This window comes from Ctenocephalides felis, unplaced genomic scaffold, assembly GCF_003426905.1.
Source record: "Ctenocephalides felis isolate EL2017-DRISC unplaced genomic scaffold, ASM342690v1 CF-g0.4_SCAFFOLD_03573, whole genome shotgun sequence".
Lineage (NCBI taxonomy): Eukaryota > Metazoa > Arthropoda > Insecta > Siphonaptera > Pulicidae > Ctenocephalides > Ctenocephalides felis.
This window is the reverse complement of record NW_020539727.1, coordinates 22,393,531-22,416,692: the sequence shown is the minus strand read 5'-3', so window position 1 is coordinate 22,416,692 and position 23,162 is coordinate 22,393,531. Positions and strand designations below refer to the sequence as shown.

The 23,162-nt window shown below is 22.2% G+C and overlaps 1 protein-coding gene across 1 annotated transcript in view; it reads right to left on the bottom strand.

Moving 5' to 3' along the window:
• Positions 1-23,162, bottom strand: part of LOC113389175 (acyl-CoA desaturase-like) — a gene marked incomplete in the record, with an annotated part of 83,457 nt that overhangs the window by 2,979 nt on the left and 57,316 nt on the right. Inside the window, 4 exon segments of the mRNA XM_026626232.1 lie at positions 783-938; positions 1,309-1,439; positions 4,529-4,849; positions 4,942-5,147. Of these exon segments, the coding sequence (XP_026482017.1) occupies positions 783-938; positions 1,309-1,439; positions 4,529-4,849; positions 4,942-5,128 (795 nt within the window).

Here is a 23,162-nt window from a genome sequence, read left to right as displayed (position 1 = left end):
TACAACAGATATAATAAATAGATTCACACCTTGACTAGTGGCGACTAAGTGAGTTCTCAGTGTACAAAGTCATTTTTAAGTATACCGAGTTGCTGTAGAACATTATAATCTTAGAAAGACTTTAAGACTATATAATTTTGTACAAGTTTGCAAAATAATTCATTTAAATCCAACAAACCGTTTAAAAGTTACAACAGATATAATAAATAGATTCACACCTTGACTAGTGGCGACTAAGTGAGTTCTCAGTGTACAAAGTCATTTTTAAGTATACCGAGTTGCTGTAGAACATTATAACCTTAGAAAAACCTAAAGACTATATAATTTTGTATAAATTTGCAAAATAATTAATTCAAATCCAACAAACCCTTTAAAAGTTACAACAGATATAATAAAACAAATGCACACCTTGACTAGGGGCGACTAAGTGAGTTCTTAGTTTTCAAAGTCATTTTTGAGTATACAGAGTTGCTGTAGAGCATTATAATCTTAGACAGACTTTAAAACTATATTATTTTGTATAAATCTGCAAAATAATTCATTCAAATCCAACAAACCCTTCAAAAGTTACAAACAGATATAACAAACAAATGCACACTACGCCTTGTCGCTTCTAAGTGACTTCTTAGTTTTCAAAGTCATTTTTAAAGTATACCGAGTTGCTGTAGGGCTTTACAACCTTAGACAAACTTAAAGACAATACAATTTTACACAAATCCTCAAAATATATTATTACCATCCAACCAATTCTTATAAAATTACAACTAATTTTTTATCCGTACCTGTTTCCTTTTAAGTACAACATTAGGATGTGGTGTCAAAACAAGCCAACCCACATGGGCGAAAAAAAATCCACGTTTTGCATTGTGAGGGTCCGAATCCGTCTCTGAATATTTGTGATGAACCCTGTGATCTAAGGCCCATGTGTAAGCATCCCTCTGGGGAAAAAAATCATGAAAATAAAAAAATTCAAGGTACAAACTAAAAAAATCGAGGTACAAACTAAAAAAATCGAGGTACAAAACTACAAAAAATCACAAAATGTAGTTGAGTTCTGGGTTTTGGAATCAAAGATTATGGAATACAAGATAAAATATTCATAAAACAAGTACTTAAAAATCACTGTATTATATCTTTTACAATTTTCTAAAACCAAAAGTGGCCCGAAAAGACGTCCTTGAGGAACTCCTTGAAACAAAAAATCTTCCTTTTCTACGAAACTTGATAGAAATGAGCAATTTTAACGCGATTTTAATGCAGTTTTTTACGTCTATTTCATAGCATTATGTATTTATTTTATTTTTTTACCTGTCCAGTGATGGTAAAGAGAAACATGAGTATGGTCCTCAATTGCCAAGTCGCTTTGTATGACCTATGAGACCACAAACGGTGTGCGCCTGCGGTGATTCCGAACCCGGATAATATCACAGTAGAAAATGCTATGGAAAAATAAACATAGATGGAGATAATTGATATGTATATATATATATATATATATATATATATATATATATGTAGAGTTTCGAACAAGAATCCAAAAGTAATAAAAAACAAGAAAGGTTTTTTAATAAACAATTTCTTTATTTATTTATTCATTTACTGTCGACGTTTCGGAACTAGGTACGTTCCATCTTCAGGACATCTGTATGTTTGAATATATCTTAGCACTTTTTCACTAAACAAGATTTTAACAAAAAATCAATTTATGAGTTATTTTTTCAGCCGAATAGTTGAATTTTGTAACTCAAAATTATTATTATATTTTTAAAATTATTATTTGAAAAACACAAACATATTTTTCTCTCGATATTATGAGATCGGCTATTTGAAACGAACGTTAGTTCTTGTTTTTTATTACTTTTGGATTCTTGTTCGTAACTCTACAAAATATACACAAATCCAAGACTCTACCATTTATATATATATATATATATATATATATATAATTTATTATAAAATTAATATGCATATCAATTTGTATTAATTTGTTTGATTAGAGAAGAGTTAAAGATTGGAATTAAAAATGATATATTTTGTAGACTTATAGTTCTTTATTTGCATTGTAGAGAAAAATATTATTCATAAATGCTTTAAATATTTTACTCTAGTTTTTGAAAGTGTTAACTAATTTTAAACAAGATAATTTGTTAAAAAGCAATATTAAAAATGTTTAAAAAACGTCACGATTACCTTAAGAAATTGTGGGTTAATATATCACTTTCAGTTCTCAGACTTATAGTTTTTTTGTTTTGTAACATAGAAAAAATGTTGTTAATAGATGTTTAAGACAATTTTATCTAGTTTTTGACAGTGTTAACTAATTTTTAACAATTTTTTTTTTTTAAAAGTTATATCAAAAATGCTATTATGATATAATATTATTAGTTCTTAAGACTTGTAGTTCTTTTGCTATATAAGATAAAAGATAATATTATTAATGAAATTTTGAGATAATTTGATATGGTTTTTAATAGTTATAACTATTTTTGGACAAGATAATTAATTAGAAAGTTATCTAAAAATGCTGAGAAAGAAGAACTTACTAGAAGAAATTGTTTGATATAATATTTTGGGTTCTTAGGCTTATAGCAATTTATCAGTAAATATAATATAATATAAGAACTATCGACTTTTATTCAAAACTTTTATATTGGAGTGTATAAAAGTGTTTTCTAAAAAACGTTGTAAATTTCCTTTAGTTTCACCCTATCTAACTAAAAAGGGGTAGTTCCATATGAAATTTTTGAGTTATTTGACAAAAACCAAAAAAATGTCCCGAATTTTATATATTTATTGCTTAAGAATGAAATATCGGATTCAAAGTCAATATAATATATAAAAATTATTTATTAACCAATTCTTTAAATAATTTTATCTTTCGTTTTCAATGATGCAAAATAAATCTAATAAAATTCACCAAGCAAAAAGTTACACGAAAAATATTAAACAAATGCATACAAACTTTGTAATAAATTGTATGAAATAATCAATATATCTAGTTTATATATATATATATATATATATATATCTAACAATTACTGACTGTAAAATAAATATTTACAAATAGAACAATTTTATATTTGCTTTGAAAATAGAACTTGATTAAATTAAAATCAAATATTTGATAAGGCGATATGATTAAAATGCATTTTATAGTGATCATAAATTTATAATTATATATATATATATATATATATATATATTATATATATAATATAATTCAATATTTTTATTACATAAATAAACTCTAATTGGCTACATTTGATAACCGAAACAATTTGTATAAATTCCATATTAAATTGAACAAAACATTTGATAAAAAATGAGCAACTTGTTAATAATTAAACATTTTTTTTAGTAAAAGTTAAATTTAAAAGAAAATTTGGATAAAAAGTGATAGATAACAGCAACTAGAAAATTTCGACAAAAATAATTAAGTTTTTTTTAGTTTGAAATAAAAATTGGACTAAAAATTGGGTAAAAATGAGCAACTTGTTAATAATTAAGTTTATTTTTAGTAAAAGTTAAATTTAGAAGAAAATTTAGATAAAAAATGGTAGAAAACAGCAACAAGAAAATTTGGACAAAAATAATACAGTTTTTTTTAATTTGAGTTAAGTTTGAAATAAAAATTAGACAAAAAATTGGTTAAAAATGAGCAACTTGTTAATAATTAAGCTTTTTTTAGTAAAAGTTAAATTTAAAAAAAAAGTGGGATGAAAAATGATAGAAAACAGCAACAAGAAAATTTGGACAAAAATAATTAAGTTTTTTTTAGTTCGAGTTAAGTTTGAACTAAAAATTGAACAAAAAAATTGGATAAAAATGAGCAACTTGTTATTAATTAATTTTTTAGTAAAAGTTAAATTAAAAGAATGATGCAAAACAGCAACAAGAAAATTTGGACAAAAATAATTAAGTTTTTTTTAAGACAAAAAAATTGGGTAAAAGGTCAAAAACTTATAAAAAGTTATATCATTTTTAACAAATAAGTGCACGTTTGCCAAATTCACTCTTGCAAATTTCAGTACATATTTAAATTTAATTTATAAGTATACCGAGTTGTCCCAGGTTATTAAAATGTTCACAAAATTTAAAGATCATTTAATTTTGTACAAATTTGTCAAAGACACCAATTATATAATTTCATTAGTTTAAAAGTTAAATAATTTGTAACAAATAAAAGCACTAAGGTTACTGATTATTCTTAGTTAAAAACATTCAATCGGTGATGGGAACAACCACACTCTCGAAACGTAACTTTTTAATTTTATTTTTAGGTAAATAATGGTATGAAATACTAGCAAAAACTATAAAAATATTATTATAACAATTAAAAATAGTGACATTAAAAATAAAATAATAATATTGTTGATTATGTCATGATAAATTTAATATTTTTGATACTATTTTTTAAATCATTTTTTGTAGTTTTGTGTACTCAAGAAGAGTGAAATATTATCCTATATATATATATATATATATATATATATATATATATATATTTATGTATCTATTATCAACTTACCCCATAAAATAGTTTTATATTGTGCCTTAGTCAAAACCAAATAAAATCCATAAACAAATCCTAAATGTATAAACAATTGCACTATAGTATCTGGCCATCTGATTTTTGGTACAAATTCTTCTACCAAATCATTTTTGGTGTCATTTTGGACATCTAATTTATCATCTAAAATAATTTCTGGATCATCTTTGGTGTCATCTTCAAAAGACACCGATTTTTTTATGGAAATTGGTGAAGAATTTTCGATGGAATTCGATTTTATGATTGTGCGCTTTTTTAGGGAAATATTTTTGTTGGTGTCTTCTACATTGTCAGAAAAATCTGTAAAGGAAAAATAGATTATTTGGTTGAATTTTTGGCAAATTTATCCTGTTTTTTACTCCAATTTATATCATGAATTTATTATTTTTTACCTTTGTCTGGTGGTAAAACTGTTACATTTTCAGCTCCATCATTTTCACAAGTTTCCAATTTCAATCTATTTTTTTCCTCTAACTTAGAACAGTCTTCGATTAAATTATAACTAAAATCTTTTAACTTTGCACCTTTTTCTAGTTCCAGAAAATTTTGCATCTGATTTGTAGCTTCCAAACGAACCATTTTGAAAACTTAGAAATTCCTGAAAAAAAAATTTAGTTAAATTCAATTTGTAATTCAAGTTGCTTTTCTACATCTTTTACATATATATGTATATTTTCTATATCGATTTTCCATAGTGTTTTTTTCCTAACATTACGAGCACAAATTTAATAATATATCTGGTCAGTAGGTCTTTTATCGATTCGTCAAACATTCCTTCCAACAAATTACTATTATATGGTCAACGACTATTTACTATTTATTTCGTGTCCGAGGCAATTTAGATTTTTAGTACTGATTATTTGTAGTACAATTCGTATCATTATCAGGTGAATTATTTAATATTCTCAGAAAAAATATAATAGAAATAGAATAGAAATAAAATAATATTTTTGTTCAAATTTCATCTTCACTTTTCTTGAGTACACAAAACTACAAAAAATGAATTTAAAAAATGGTATCAAAAATTATTATTATTATTAATTATTTATTTTTAACATCACTATTTTTAATTGCAATAATAATATTTTTATTACTTTTGCTAGTGTTACATACTATTATTTACCAAAAAATGTTAAATTTGCAGAAATACGTTTCGAGAGTGTGGTTGTTCCCATCACCTATTGAACGTTTTTAACTAAGAATAATCAGTAACCTAAGTGCATTTAATTGTTATAAATTATGTAACTTTTAAACTAATAAAGTTATGTAATCGATGTATTTGACAAATTGGTTTAAAATTAAATTAACTTTAATATTTGTGAACATTATAATAACCTATGACAACTCGGTATACTTATAATTTAAATTTACAAGATGTACTGGAATTTGCAAGAGTAAATTCAGCAAACGTGCTGAATTAAATAACTTTTGCAATAATGAAGTTATATAATTCATGTATTTGACAAATTAGTTTAAAATTAAGTTATCTAAAACATTTTCTAACATCAAGAAATCCTACACCAACTCGGTATACTTTTAAATTTAAATTGAAACTAGAAAAGCTAGAAATTTATTTGTAATTTAAATTATATAACTTTTAAGCTATTGAAGAAATATTATTAAAAAAAATGTGATTTATAATAATTTATTTATAATAATTAATTTAAGTTCAATGAAAAATCGAAACTCGAAGTAAATGTAACAAATGTCCATTTATTTGTGATATAATTTATATAACATTTAAACTATTGAAGAAATATAATTTAAAAAAATGTGATTTATAATAATTTATTTATAATAATTAATTTAAATTCAATGAAAAATCGAAACTCGAAGTAAATGTAACAAATGTCCATTTATTTGTGATATAATGTATATAACTTTTAAAGTATTGAAGAAATATAATTAAAAAAAATGATGAAAGTGATCATATTGTTTTATTTATAATAATTAATTTAGATTTAATGAGATGTCAATAATTATTATAATAATTAATTTTAATTTAATGAGATGTTAAATTTATTTTAAATAAATAAATAAGAACATTTTAAGCAAAGCATAAGAATGCTTTTACTTTGATTGCAATTTATGTTTAATTAGGCCCTTGAAATGATAAAAATGACAAGAACTGTTTTACTTAAGTTGGTAAACAATAGTATATATATATATATATATATATATATATATATATATATATATATATATAATATTAGAGTATTCTAATTTTCCTATGAGTAAATAATATGAGTAATAAAGCCATAGGCCGCTCCTATTTATTTTATATATCATATATATATATATATATATATATATATATATATATATAAAAATAATTACGTAGGCGTTCATAGTATATGACATTGAATGAAGTCTTATAAAATGACATAATATAGTTTATGACCAAAATAAATATATATATCCACATAAAAATATAAGAAAATGCAATATAAATATATATATATATATATATATATATATATATGATTTAATTAATAATGTCATTAAGTATTTAACAAAAAACAGCTAAAAATTTAAAAACATTGACCACTCTTGATAACGTATGAACTATTAAGTTTAAGAATTTTTTAAAAATAAATTTGTTATAAGTATTATGATTGAAAATATACAGTATTGTAGTAAATTGTATTAGCTTTTTAACAATATATAATACTATATATGTATTCTAACAAAATTTTTCAAAAAACAGCTAAATATATAAAAATTACCCACAGTTAACATATGAACTAGCGCTTTAACGAAAATCGTCATCATCGATACTTAAAACATAAGTTTAAGCATTTTTTAATATATAACTTTGTTCGAAATGTTATAAAGTAATTTATACAGTAATATAGTGAATTTTATTAGCTTTTTAACAATATATAATATTATATATGTATTCTAACAAAATTTAACAAAGATATAGCAAAATATACAAAAAATTGTGACCCCCAATCAACAAATCACAAGTTTAAGCATATTTTTACAAAAGTTTGTCTGAATTGTTGTAAAATAAAATATATAGTTTTATTGTAAATTTTATCTTTTCAGCAATATATAACACTTTAGGTACGTTCATATAAAATTTTACAGAATAAATATTTCAAACACGTTTGTCCTAAAAATTCATCCAAAACAATAAAGAAAGCGATTACGTGATCTTAATAATAAAATTTTAAATTCTGAGAAATTAATTTCACTTGTATCAAATATGATAAAAATAATAATAAAAAGTACATTTGATAATTTCAGTTTTGTATATAAAATTTGCCTAATATTTAAACCAAAAGATTTTAGCCTACAAGCTCTTAAAAAGTATGCAATTTATTAGTTTTTCACGGTTTTCCTCAATTTTTTATCAAGGGACTCCTAGGTCTTAATTAATATAAAGTAGTGCGTGTCTTGTATTAATTAATAATTAAGGTTTTTAGCATAAAAGCTATAAATTTTGCACTTTCATGAAGCCATTTGTATCAATTTGTAAATTGATAAGAAATCGCACTTCGCCTTTATTTATGATGGGAATCTTATTGGAGTCAGTCACGAAAGGAATATTTATATGTAAATATATATATATATATATATATATATATATATATATATATGTATATGTCAGTATATTAATGGATTAATTAATTATTCACACTAATGTATCGTAAAAGTTACTTAAACTTTGCCATTGAATACAAAAGCTGATAGTTCATATGTCAACAATGGTTATTTTTTTATATTTAGCTGTTTTTTTGTTAGAATTTGTTAGAACACATATATAATATTATATATTACCGAAAAGCCGATATACTTTAATACTGTATATTTTAGTTTATAACCTTTTGAACAAATTTATGTTAAAACAAATGCTTAAACTTGCAATTTGTTTATCGATGGTGACGAACTTTGTGTACTTTGCTAATTAATTCTTAAATTTTGTTAGAATACATATATAATATTATATACTGTTGAAAAGCTATTAAAATTTACTATATTACTGTATAGTTTTGATTTAAGACATTTTAAACAAAATTATATATTAAAAAATGCTTAAACTTATGTTTTAAGGATTGATGATGACGATTTTCGTTAAACTGATAGTTCAACAGTGGGAAATTTTTTAATTCTGCTTTTTATAAAAAATTGTCAAAACACATATATAATATTATATATTGTTGGAAAGCTAATATAATTTACTAAATTATTGTATATTTTGATTTATGACATTTCGAACAAAGTCATATATTAAAAAATGCTTAAACTTATGATTTGAGGATTGATGATGACGATTTTCGTTAAACTGATAGTTCATAAGTAAACTGTGGGTAATTTTTTAATTCTTAACTGTTTTTTGTAAAAATTTGTTAGAATATATATATATATATATATATATTATATATATTGTTAGAAAGCTGATAACATTTACTACCACACTCTGTATTTTATATTATAACATTTAGAACAAATATTAATTTTAAAAAATGTCTAAACTTTGATAATCAAAAAATTTATGCGACAAAATTTGATTGCATTTTTTTATAATTTATACTTTTTTGTTAAATTTAGTACTATTACATATACATTACATATACAGTCTATAAAAATTGTTTAAATTTTGGAACAAAATTATTAACAAATAAATGGTAATTTATTAATTAATGCTAATTTAATTGTTAACTTTGAAAATTGACTACAAAATCTAACAATACTGAAGACTAAATATTTAAATTTTTGTTTAACTTTGTTAAAATTTAGTAAATAATACATACAATTATATAAACCGTTGAAAAGCTACTAAGATTTACTTTTAACAAATATAAATTTTTGAGAACTTTTAGAACAAAATTATTTACAAAAAATCAATTACTTTCAGAATCAGACTTTTTAAATATTACATGTCCGTTTTTTCTACCTTTTTATTTTTATTTTTAGCGAATATATTTACTAGAATTAATTGTTGTTTATGTCATTTAAAAGCTTACAAAATTTATAATAAATTGATATAATTTTCTCTTAGAACAAATTTGTACACAAAATCTACAAATACATCAAGCTTTTACTCAAGAGCTTTTATACCAATTTTTAATCATACTACTAAAAGTACTTTTACAAAATAATTGTATCATATGAATTTAATTATTTTATGTTCATTCTAATCAATAACACTTTATTATGTATTGATTTAAAGGTCAGATTTAAATAATCACTAAAAGGAATTTTACTGACCCGATAACGTATACAAATGTGTAAAAAATCCATTACAAGAGGAAACAGTCAGATACATTTGGGTGCAATTTTAAGGTACACCGAGTTGCTCTAGGTCATTATGATGTTAGAAAATTTTATTTGTAATTCAATTTTAAACAAATTTGTTGAATATTGCATCAAGTTTAAGCAAACGGTTTTAAAGTTACAAGAGATTTAACACAATTAAGCATCTAGTTACAAATGTCTATTTACTATATACAGTACTGGTAGATTTTGGATTTAATTACACGAAATTTTCCACAAAACCCTCAGTGAACTTATGATATACCAAAAATCGTGCTTTGTACATTTATTTTCCATCACGATTCCATAATTCACACTTTCGATTTAATATTCAGACACGTGGCGTTTCGTATCGAATTCGAAGGATTGCATGATCGCACGATTTGTTCGAATTTAAATTAAATATTTATTGACAGACCTATAAATCGATTTTAATTAATTGTATTAGATATTGGTAGTGTTGTGTGCAAAATTTGAGCACTATATGTCATAAGGAAAAATTATTGAAAAATGTAATAATTTTGAAAATTACTTGGTTGATTTTTGATCGTTTTTGCATCGAATTTAAATCGATATGTCGATTTATTAATTTTTATTATATATATATATATATATATATATATATAAATATAAATAAATATGTCCTTGATGCATTTGTTATTTAAATAAAAATTATTGCAAAAGGTTACATAATTATCACATGTAAAATTTCTATGATAATTTTTATCATCACATGCAATCTGTGTCTGATTTAAATTAATAATCATAATTAATATACAGAGATAATTATATATATATATATATATATATATATATATCATTAATATCTGCACATACCGATATTGTTAGATTTTATCGATATTACGATCTAAAATCATATTTTTTATGTACAGAAATAAAATTAATAATATTGTTGCAAAAATTATATATGCAATGTTTAAAAGCGATTTTAAAGTATACCGAGTTGATGTATAGTATCATGATATTAGACAATATTATTAATAATTTAATTTTAAACAAATTTGCAGAAAACATGATTTTGATCAAACAACTCATTCAAAAGTTACAAGAGATATGTTGAATAAGCACACCAAATGGGTACTATAAATTATAAATACACTCATCACAATATTATGCGTTTGAAGGGAATTTTAAAGTATACCGAGTTGCTGTAGGGTCTTATGATATTAGACAAAATTATTAACAATTCAATTATGCACAAATTTGCTAAAAACACTTTTTAAATTAGACAATTTGTTTAGAAGTTACAAGAGATATAAATAAATACACTAAATATGTAGTGTGCATTCTAAGTATAATGTTTCTCATTACAACGTTTAAAAGCGATTTTAAGTTGTAGGATAACAAAGTATATATATATATATATATATATATATATATATACAATATAAATATTGTATTCATCTTCATTGCATAGAATAATTATTTGTGCATTTTTATTGTTTTGTAGCCTTGTATAGTATTTGACATACAATTAAACAAGTTATATACAATATGTACAACATATATATATATATATATATATATATATATATATATATATATATATATATATATATATAGTATAAATAGTTACGTAATCAATTTCAATCAATTCTTTAACAATTGTACAATTTGTACAATTTACCAATGAAGATGTCAACGTTCGATAGTTTTTTCTTTAATGAAATTGACCCAAAAAATTATTTTTCAATGAATCAAAACATACATTTGCCCTGATATCAGGCAGTAGTAATGTCAGTTTTTACTTTCATCTGACAAAAAAAATTGTAAGAAATTTATTCTTCTATTCCAAGTGGTGGTTGTGTACAAATAATTGTATTTATTAGTTTATTTTTATACACATGTTTATTTTTATACACATTTAGAATTACATCTGATATAAAATGTTGTTCTTTAACAATTGTTACATAACTTGTTAGAAAAATACGTGACAGAAATGAGAAATTTATGAGAAAAACCGTTATTCTTAGAATTATGAGTAGTCGTAATTATTAAACAAACAAAATACACGTACCAAATGTTATATATATATATATATATATATATATATGTAATCTACTATTATAATTAATACGAACATTATAACTTAATTTACCCGTGTATTTATTTTTTATAGCTCCTATAACTTTTAAAGGGTTTGTCTAAATTTAATAAAATATTAAGCAAATTTATTCAAAATTGAATAATCTATAATTTTGTCTAATACTATAAGACCCTACAGCAACTCGGTATACTTTAAAATTGCATTCAAACGCATAATATTGTGATGAGTGTATTTATAATTTCTAGTACCTATTAAGTGTATTTATTTATCTTATCTCTTGTAACTTTTGAATGAGTTGTTTGATCAAAATTATGTTTTTTGCAAATTTGTTTAAAATTAAATTGTTTAAAATATTGTCTAATAAAACAATGCTCTACAGCAACGCGGTATACTTCAGAAATCTCCATAGAGTTGTAAATGTGATATTTATATATAAGCAAATTTAATTAAAATTTATTTATCCAATCAACCATATCCAATTACAATTTCGATTAACAATCGATATTTGTTATTAATCTTTTAAACAATGGATATTATTTAATTACAGTCTTAAACAATAGCTCTAAAATAGCAACAACAAAGTCGAAACAATTTTGGAATCTGATATTTTGAATTCTAAAACTTTATTGTCTTTATTGGAAAAATTTAAACAAATAATAAATAAATAAAAATGTTTTTTTCAAATCGGTCGTTGACATTAGCAGAAAATTGGGGAAAAAGTTATATTTATACAATTTTACACTAATTAGTACCACTTAGTACTATTTTATACTATTTAGTACGACTTTGTGCCATTTTATACTATTTCGTACTACTTTGTGCTATTTCATACTATTTTGTACTACTTTGTGCTATTTCATACCCATTTGTACTACTTAGTACTATTTTATTTTATTTAGGACTTACTTGTTTTAAAAAATTACTAAATTAATTAAAAATTATTATATTAATAAAATTATTAAATTAATTTAATTAATATTTTAAAACTATTTTGTACTCCTTGGCGCTATTTCATACTATTTTGTACTATTTTGTACGATTTAGTGCTACTTCATGCTATTTTAAACTGCTTAGAGCTATTTTATACTATTTAGACTAATTTGATAATAAAATAAAGAAATAAATTAGTTGAGGAATCATTTTCCAATTTTTTTTTTGTGATACAGGAATTGTTCATTATTATAATAATAATTTTTTGATTAAATAAATTGGTGAAAATTGTCTAAATTATAAATATATATATATGACTAAATTAAAATCTATGTTTACTGGACCAAATTAAAAAAAAAAATATTACCTGTATAAATTAACAAAAAAACACTTCCCCAACACTTTTACAAAATTTACACAAATTTTTAACAATTTTAAACCATTTTTTTTACAAATTTTACTACGAATTCCGTCATTTGTTTATTACAATTACCCACGTACATTTCCCACAAAACAATTTTAATTACGGTTTTCCGTCATCTAAACTAATTATTTTAAATTTTTTATCGGTTTATTACTATTTTAACAATTTTTTGTTATCGTCAAATTTTTAATTTATTTATTGGTTTTTCTAATAAACTAATTTTAAAGGAGTTACAACCGGCTTTGTGCGCGTTTTGTTGTCGACTGAATTATTGTGAGTCAATCGAAGGAACGAATTAATATACATGGATATATATATATATATATATATATATATATATATATATGTATATGTATACATATATATGTGTATATATGTTTTAGTATGTGTGTAGTATTTAGTGGAAATCTATGGAAAACAGTGGTTTCCAAATGCAGATAAAATCTGACTCATATTAGATTGTTGAACTATTTTTAGTACAAATTATTTATTTATATATATATATATATATAATTAGTGATTAGTGTATGATAAATATTTTTATTTTATATTCGATAGCATTCAATTATTTGTTACTATTTAAATTTTAGAAAATAATTTTTAGCCTCAAAATTATAATATTTAGCCCAAATTGAAGTAATATTAAGCCACGATTAATTTTTAACTTTTTTTAAAAAAAAATGGCTATTTTATTTTGCTTTTAATAATATTATTTTGTTAACAATTATATTTCATGTAATTCATTTTCTATTTATATTTTTTTTTCAAGTTTCTTCAATATTTTATAATTATTATAATATTATGAATATTAGTACTATCTTATACACGTCAAAAAAAAATCATACGTTTTAATACTGTTTTGTAAGTTTTTACTACTTGACAACTACTGGCAAACTATTTGACAAATTTTGTACTTGTACTATTATATACATTTCAAGATTTTTTTAAACAATATTATACTATTTTATATTTTTTTAAATACTCTTATACACATTTATGTAAAATTTTAAAATTTCTCAATTTTTATTTATACTTTTTTTTACTTGATATAATTTTTATACTATTTTATACCTATTTCTGCATTTTTAAAAATACTTATTTTCTTTTTCGTTTATTATATAAATATATTTTCTTATTTTTTTTTTTCAATAACACTTAATGTAGTTCATTTTCTATTTTAATTTTTTTTTCAAGTTTTTATATTATTTTGAACTTATTATAATATTCATACTATTAGTACTATTTTGCATAAAAATTCATACGATTTTATACAGTTTTGTAAGTTTTTACTACTTCATACTATTTGATACTATTTTATGACACTGAATACTATTTGATAAATGTTTGTGCTATTTTATACATTTCAAGGTTTAAAATAATTTAAATCCAAAAATAAAAATTTAAAAGAATATTATACTATTTTTACGAAATTTACTAAGGATATTTTATATTATTTCATAAAGTTTTGTACTATTTTATGCATTTTGAGGTTTTTTTAATACTTTTATGCTATTTTATATAATTTTTTTTTACACGTATGCTAAATTTTAAAAGAAATTAGACTATTTTCTTTTTAATATAATTTTTATACTATTTTATACTTGTTTCTACATTTTTATAAAAATTCATACGTTATATACTATTTTGTATTTTAAATAAATTTGTACTACTTTATACTATTTTATACTTAAATATATATATATATATATATATATATATACATATATAAATAACACCTGACACCTGTTCATTGATAGTCAATTATATATATGATAAGAGTGATAATAAACATTTTGATAAGATATCAAATTGTTTTTTTTTATCATTTCACTTCCTAGATTTCCATAAGTAAATTATTTTTATTTAATGGAAACTATTCATATATATATATATATATATATATATATATATATATATATACTCCTGAATGTTTGTTGATTTGCAAAATGCATTGCTATGATTGTGATTGCTTCTATATCGGCGAATTTTTCCATTTTGTATTTAAAATAGTAAAAAAATCAACAAACTTTGAATTCCAACAATTTGAAATAATATAAAACCATACATTTCATTCCTTAAAAACACTTTTAATGCCAATAGTCATTATTAATAAAGAAAAATTCTACCTTTAGAAAATTTGAAGAATGTGTTTTTATTATTCGAAGAATCTATAGATGCCAGTACTTGTTTTTAAATTTATTTGAATTTAACTAATGTACTAAGATTTTTTTATTATTAGTTAAATAATATAAAAATAGAAATATATTATGATTTTATCATATTACTACTAATTTATTTATATTAAAAATTTACCATAAATTATAAGTAAAGCACCACATTTAGTATAATAGTATTGCAAAAAGTATTAACATATATAATTTATTTATTTATGATATATTATGTTAAAAATTGTGAAAAATATGTGAAAAATATTTATTTATAAAATATTATAATTTATATAAAGTATCTGTTTATAACAAATTAACAAAATTATTATGTTTTATATAATTTGTAATATTAAGTTTAGTTTTATACTTTTTGTACGTTCTGTACAATTCAGATGTAGACACTGTTTTATGAAATAAGAATGCAAAATTATTTGAATTTTAGTTGTTTTTATAATAAAAAGTAATGTTTTGATTGATTTATTTTTAATTTCAGTATTTGTTATCAAAGTAGACATATTTAAGTATGACATATTAAAATTTTAAGACCATATTTGAAAAATTACGTCCTGAAAAGCTTTTCAAAAACAGCTAAAAAAAATATATGAGAAATTATAGAAATAAGTGGATTTTTTTGGAGTTATTGTTAATATATAATGTTTTAATTAAAATTTTGTTAATTTTATTATTCACTATTATATCATACATATTCATGTATAACATATTGTAATTTCAGGAAATTATTTAAAAAAATACAACCTGAAAGGGTTTTCAAAAATAGTTTTAAAAAAAATGTATGAGAAATTATAGAAATAAGTAGTTTTTTCTGAAATTTATTAATAATATCTAATGTTTAAATTAAAATTTTGTTAATTTTATTATTTGCTCTGATAGTAGACATATTAATGTATGACATATTTAAATTTTAAGTCTATATTTAAAAAAATGCGTCCTGAAAAGCTTTTCAAAAATTGCTTCATTAATATAAGAAATTATAAAAATAAGTGGATTTTGCTGAAATTATTGTTAATACTGTATGTTTTAATCAAAATTTTGTTAATTTTATTATTTATTATTATAGTAGACATATTTAAGTATAACATATTAAAATTTCGAGACATTGTTTCAAAAAATACGTCCTGAAGAGCTTTTCAAAAATTGCTATATTACTATAAGAAATTATTGAAGTGGATTTTTTCTGAAATTATTATTAATATTCTATGTTTTTAATAAAATTAATTAATTATAATTAATTTTTGTATTTGTTGTTATAATAGACATATTAAAGTATAATATTATATTAAAATTTCAAAATATTGTTTCAAAAAATACGTTCTGAAGAGCTTTTCAAAAGTTACTATATTAATAAAAGAAATTATTAAAATAAGTGGATTTTTCTGAAATTATTGTTAATACTGTATGTTGTAATTAAAAATTTGTTAATTTTGTTATTTGTTGTTATAGTAGACATATTTAAGTATAATATACAAAAGTTTCAAGTCCATATTTTGAAAACTTCGTCCTGAAGAGCTTTTCAGAAATTGCTTCATTAATATAAGAAGTAATTGAAGTAAGTGGATTTTTTTCTGAAATTATTGTGAATATTGTATGTTTTTATTAAAATGTTGTTAATTTTAGCATTTGTTGTAATAATAGACATATTTAAGTATTACATAATGGAATTTTAAGACCTTTTTTTACAAAACTACGTCCTGAAGAGCTTTTCAAAAGTTACTATATTAATATGAAAAATTATTGAAGTAAGTAGTACTTTATAATTATCATCAAAATCTAATATTTTAATTAAAATTTTGTTAATTTTATTATTTGTTCTTATAGTAGACATATTTAGGTATAAAATATAAATATTTAAAGTCCATATTTTAAAAATTACGTCCTGAAGAGCTTTTCAAAAATTGTTATATTCGTATAAGAAATTATTGCAAGTACACTATATAAAAATTGGTACTTTTGTGAAATTATTAATAATAACTAAAATTTTAATTTAAAAATCTTTAATATTTGTATTTGTTGTTATAATAGACATATTTAAGTATAACATATTGAAATTTCAAATTCATATTTCATAAAATACGTCCTGAAGAGCCCTTCATAAATAAAGATATTTATATAAGAAAATATTGCAAGTACACTATATAAAAAGTGGTAATTTTGTGGAATTATTAATAATATCTAATGTTTTGATAAGTATCATTAATTTTTTGTATTTGTTATTAGAATAGACATATTTAAGTATAACATATTAATATTTCAACAGATTTTTAATAATAATACGACCTGAGGAGCTTTTCAAATAACCCATTATTAATATTATAATAAAATTCAATATGTAGTACACAAATTATTTTTAATTTTGCATGTTTCCAATTTATCAACAATTTTTGTAATTATTTTAATAATAGACATATTTTGCTATATTATATAAAAATGTCAACCAATTAATTTAATATGTACGTCCTGAAGATCTCTTTAAAAGTCATTATGTAATTTTAAAGTAATTTTTTTGATGTTTATTAAAGATGACATGTTAGGAATAATAATTTGTTTTTTATATCAAATATGGACAACAATTTTTGGTAATTGGTGTTATAATAGACATATTTGAGAATAACATATTAAAATTTCAAGTCTATATTTAAACAAATAAGTCCTGAGGAGCTTTTTGAAAAGTCATTTTTTTTAAGACTTAACTCTATATGTGCCTAAAATTTCAGCGTGGTACTGTACACAATTTATTGATTTTATACAAAATTTTCCAAAAACAAACTGTAAATTTTAAATTTTTTAAATTTAATAGATACTTGTGAGTATAACATATTAAAATTACAACACTGTAATACAAACGATACGTCCTGCAGAGCTTCCTAAACCTATCTATACATTTCCGAAGTACTTTTTGCATAATATCCGAATTATCTTCCAAACTAACTACAAATTCAAAATTTTTTTGTTCTGTACATTTTAATATATACATCAAAGTATAATATATTAAAATTACAATACTTTCCAGCAATTATTACGTCCTGAAGAGCTCTTCAAAACCCACAAATCTATATTAATGCTCTCGGTGAAGGTCAGAAACTTGACACAGAGATTTCTAATGTTTTCTCAAGTCTTGGCAAATATATATATATATATATATATATATATATATATATATATATATATAGATGTATATATTATTATATATTTGCAATGACTTTGCAAAAGTTATATGAATGCATCGCCTTCAGTAATAATAAATGATTCTAATGAGAATCCAACACTTTCTCTCATTGGAAAAAGGTTGGAATGAAATTTCAAATATGTAGAAGGAAATTATTTATATTTAATTACAGATAATATATTATTATACTTAAATATGTCTATTTTAACTACAAATACTGAAATTGATATATTTTTATTTTATCTAGATAATATTTGGCTAGAGTCAGAAGTATTTGTTTTTATCTAAAAAAATATTTTTAGTATCCAAGTACAACTTTTGCAATTTGGTAGCAAAATAAATTATCATACATATTTAAACAAATATAAATACTTTATTGCAAAATTCGTATTTTACCTGAAACTACTTAAATTAAAGTGTAATCAAAATCAAATTACCAATTTTGCCTTCGGCCAAATTGTGTCATCTGTCCATCGAAATGTCTTTCGAAAAAAAAAAACAAAAAAATTATATTATCGTGTCTATAAATATGACAATCAATTATTTTAACGACATGTAAAATGTCTAAATTTAGTTTTACTAGACAGTTTAATGACCCAGAAAAAAATTGTGACCCTAGGTGGTCTCAAAATTGTTAGTAAATAGATATTAATATCGATTTTTGGTTGATTTTAATTGATGAGGTTAATAAACTTTGATTTAGTATTACTTATATTTTTGCTTACTTCAAAATAAAATCTTATGAATTTTTTGTCAGAAATCCCAAGAATTGCAGTTGCTTTTCTTTAGTGTTTCTGTTGGAATATCACATAATTTATTTAGTTTTTGTCAAATAACTCGCAAACTTTATATGAAAGCGCCCTTTTTAAATTAGATAGGGTGAAACTAGATATAATTTACAATATTTTCATTAAAACAGTTATATAAAGTCCGATATAAAATTTTTGAATAAAACGACTTTGAATTCGACAATATTTCATTCTTTAGTAGCAATAAATAGAAAATTCGGGACCTTCACCGAGAGCATTAATATGGATTTGTGGGTTTTGAAGAGCTCTCCAGGACGTAATGTTTGCTGGAAAGTGTTGTAATTTTAATATGATATACTTTGATGTATATATTAAAATGTACAAAACAAAAAAAATTGCATTTGTAGTTAGTTTGGATGATAATTTGGATATTATGCAAAAAGTACTTCGGTAGGTTTAGAAAGTTTTGCAGGATGTATTTAGCCGTATAAATAGATAAAATTTGATTTTTATGTTTTTGTATATGTATTATATCAACAAATACTGATACTAATAATTGATTTTATATAGTAATGTTAAATATTTTCCATATCAAAGTAAAATACATGTTACGAGTATGTATGTTAAATTAATAAATAAGTATTTGAAAGAGTTCTTCAGGACGTATTGTTGGTATTACAGTGTTGTAATTTCAATATGTTACACTTATAAGTATTTATTAAATAAAAAAAATATAAAATTATAATGTTGTTTTAAAAAATTCGCGTAAAATAAATAATTTGTGTAAAGTACCGCGCAGGAATTTTAGACACATATAGAGTTAGAAGTCTTAAAAAAATGACTTTTCAAAGGGCTCCTCAGGCCGTACCGTTTGTATTACAGTGTTGTAATTTTAATATGCTATACTTGTAAGTATCTAATAAATTAATAAATTTAAAATTTACAGTTTGTTTTTGGAAAATTTGCTATAAAATAAATAATTTGCGTAAAGTACCACGCAGCACTTTTAGAAACACATATTGTTTCATCTTTTTAATTTAATTTTTCAAAGGGCTCCTCAGGCCGTACCGTTTGTATTACAGTGTTGTAATTATAATATGCTTTACTTATAAGTATATATTAAATTAATAAAATTTAAAATTTACAGTTTGTTTTTGGAAAATTTTATATAAAACGACTCTGAATTTGATATTTCATTCTTCAGTACAATAATGTCTTTAGGCCTGCTTTTGTAATTTTACACATATTTTTTATTCAACCCATTTTCACAAATTATTTAATAATTTTGTATAGTGTATCCTGAAGAGCTCTTCAAACACAATTATATATATAGTACAAAATATTTTATACCTTAATTTAAATTACGTCAAACTTTGTCCTAATTATCATAAAACTGTTCTTCCTTTAATTTTTGCAATTTATATGCAAACTTTGTCGTATGTCTATATGACGTCTTTTAAAATTATGTGACGGAAATTTTTATCAGAAAACTTTATTTAAAATGATTCACATAAGTAAATTCATTCAATTTTACATCGGGTAAAATATAATACAAAATTGTAGTACAAACTGCGTCCTCAGAAAATTATAATAAATCACTATGCAAATTGTATGAGGAGAGTGGTACTTTTTTGGAATTATTATTAATATTTTTAATTGCGGGCAAAAACACATTGATTTTATTATTTGTTGCCATAGTAGATACTTTGAAGTATTTTATGTAAAATTTATAAAATTGTAATACAAACGGTGCGCCCTCAATATTTTTTTAAAATTATTAATTGATCAAATTTTGCAATATGCAATTTTTGAGTTGTATATAGTAAATATATTTGTTTCATCATTTCGGAAGTATTGTTAATATAAAATATACAATGTTTTTTTTATTACTTGTTGAAATATAATTTAATTCATTTTTTTTTAAACAAATTACTTCCAAAAGTCATTAACTTTTCGGTTTACGTGCCCAAATAGTCGTCCACGTTTCATAATAAATATTTTTGTTCTCGTAAATGTTGACATTGACAAAATAAAAATATTATTTCGGTCATTTCTGGTTCACATTGATCTTTAGACCTGCATTTTTAATTTTACATTAATTAAGGAACACATTTTTTTATTAAGTTTCATAAAATTAAGTGCTATAACAAAAATAGAGTACTTCGTTTGTTTACTGAATGTTTTTCACAATTTATTGCAATTTATAAGTATATAGAGTTATTGTAGGTCCTTTTTAAGGAGCTCTTCAGAACGTACTTCTTATACTACTCTTATAAAACTGTGATACATATTTTTTTTATATGTTTATTAAAAGCCTAAAAAATAAATTTGGAAAAATTTTGTATACAACTTGAATTACTACCAAAAATTCCCAAAAAGTACACAAATATAATATTGCCTGAGCACATACAATAGTTGCAACAAGGGTAAAGTTTGAGGAGCTCTTCAGGACGTACTTTTTGTACTAAAGTAGTGAAAATGTGACAAATTATTCTTTAATAAGTCTATCATCATATGAAATGAAAAAAATTGCAATATTTTTGATGCAATACACGATAGTACTAGCTTTGTACAAGAAGTACTCTAAAACATCATTCTTGATATGTATTCGACTCTAAATTAAAATTTGTTTTTGAGAAGCTCTTCAGGACGTACTTTTTACACTACTCTTATAAAACTGTGTTGCATAATTTTCTGATATGTTTATTAAAAGCCTAAAAAATAAATTTGGAAAAATTTTGCATACATTTTGAGATATTACCAAAAATTCCTATAAAGTACACAAATGTAATATTGCTGGAGTAAATACAATAGTTGCAAGCAAGAGTATGTTTGAGAAGCTTTTCAGGACGTCCTTTTTGCACTAGAATCGTAACACTGAGACAAATTATTTCTCAATATGTCTATAATAAGACACAATTTTAAAATTTGCAATATTTTTTATACAAACTAAGATATAGCCCACCAAAAATGTACCCAAAAACGTATGGTTTGATATGGGTAAATAGAATTGTGTTTTCAAGGAGCTCCTCAGGACGCACTGTTTGTACTACAACTTTGAAAATGTGACAAATTATTCTGTGATAAATATATTATGATGCAAAATTATAAAATTTTCATTATTTTTTATCATATATGGATTATAAACAACTTCGTAAAAAAGTGTGCCAAAGAATACAATACACGATATGCATTAAACTTATAAATAAAACGTGGTTTTGAAGAGCTTCTCAGGAGGCACTTTTTGTACTAAAGTAGTGAAAATGTGACAAGTTATTCTTCAATAAGTCTATAATCATATGAAATGAAAAAAATTGCAATATTTTTAATACAATATAAGATATTACCATCTTTGTACTAGAAGTATCCTAAAACACAATTCTTGATATGTATTCGACTTTAAATTAAAATTTGTTTTTGAGGAGCTCTTCAGGGCATACTTTTAATACTACTCTTATAAAACTGTGATACATAATTCCTTGCTATGTTTATTAAAAGTCTAAAAATTTAATTTGGTAAAATTTTGTACACAACTTGAGATATTACCAAAAATTCCCTAAAAGTACACAAATATAATATTGCTGGAGTAAATACAATAGTTGCAACATGAGTATAGTTTGAGGAGCTCTTCAGGCCGCACTGTTTATTCCACAATTACCAAATTTTTTTACAAAATTCTTTAATATGCCTTTTAAAAGCACAAATAAAAAAATTGACAAAATTTTGTGTGTAACTCAAAATATTTACAATTTTCCAAAAAAATGCATTTCCCAACATATCACTTTTTGTATATCAAATTACAGTTATAATTAAACAATTTAATTTGTT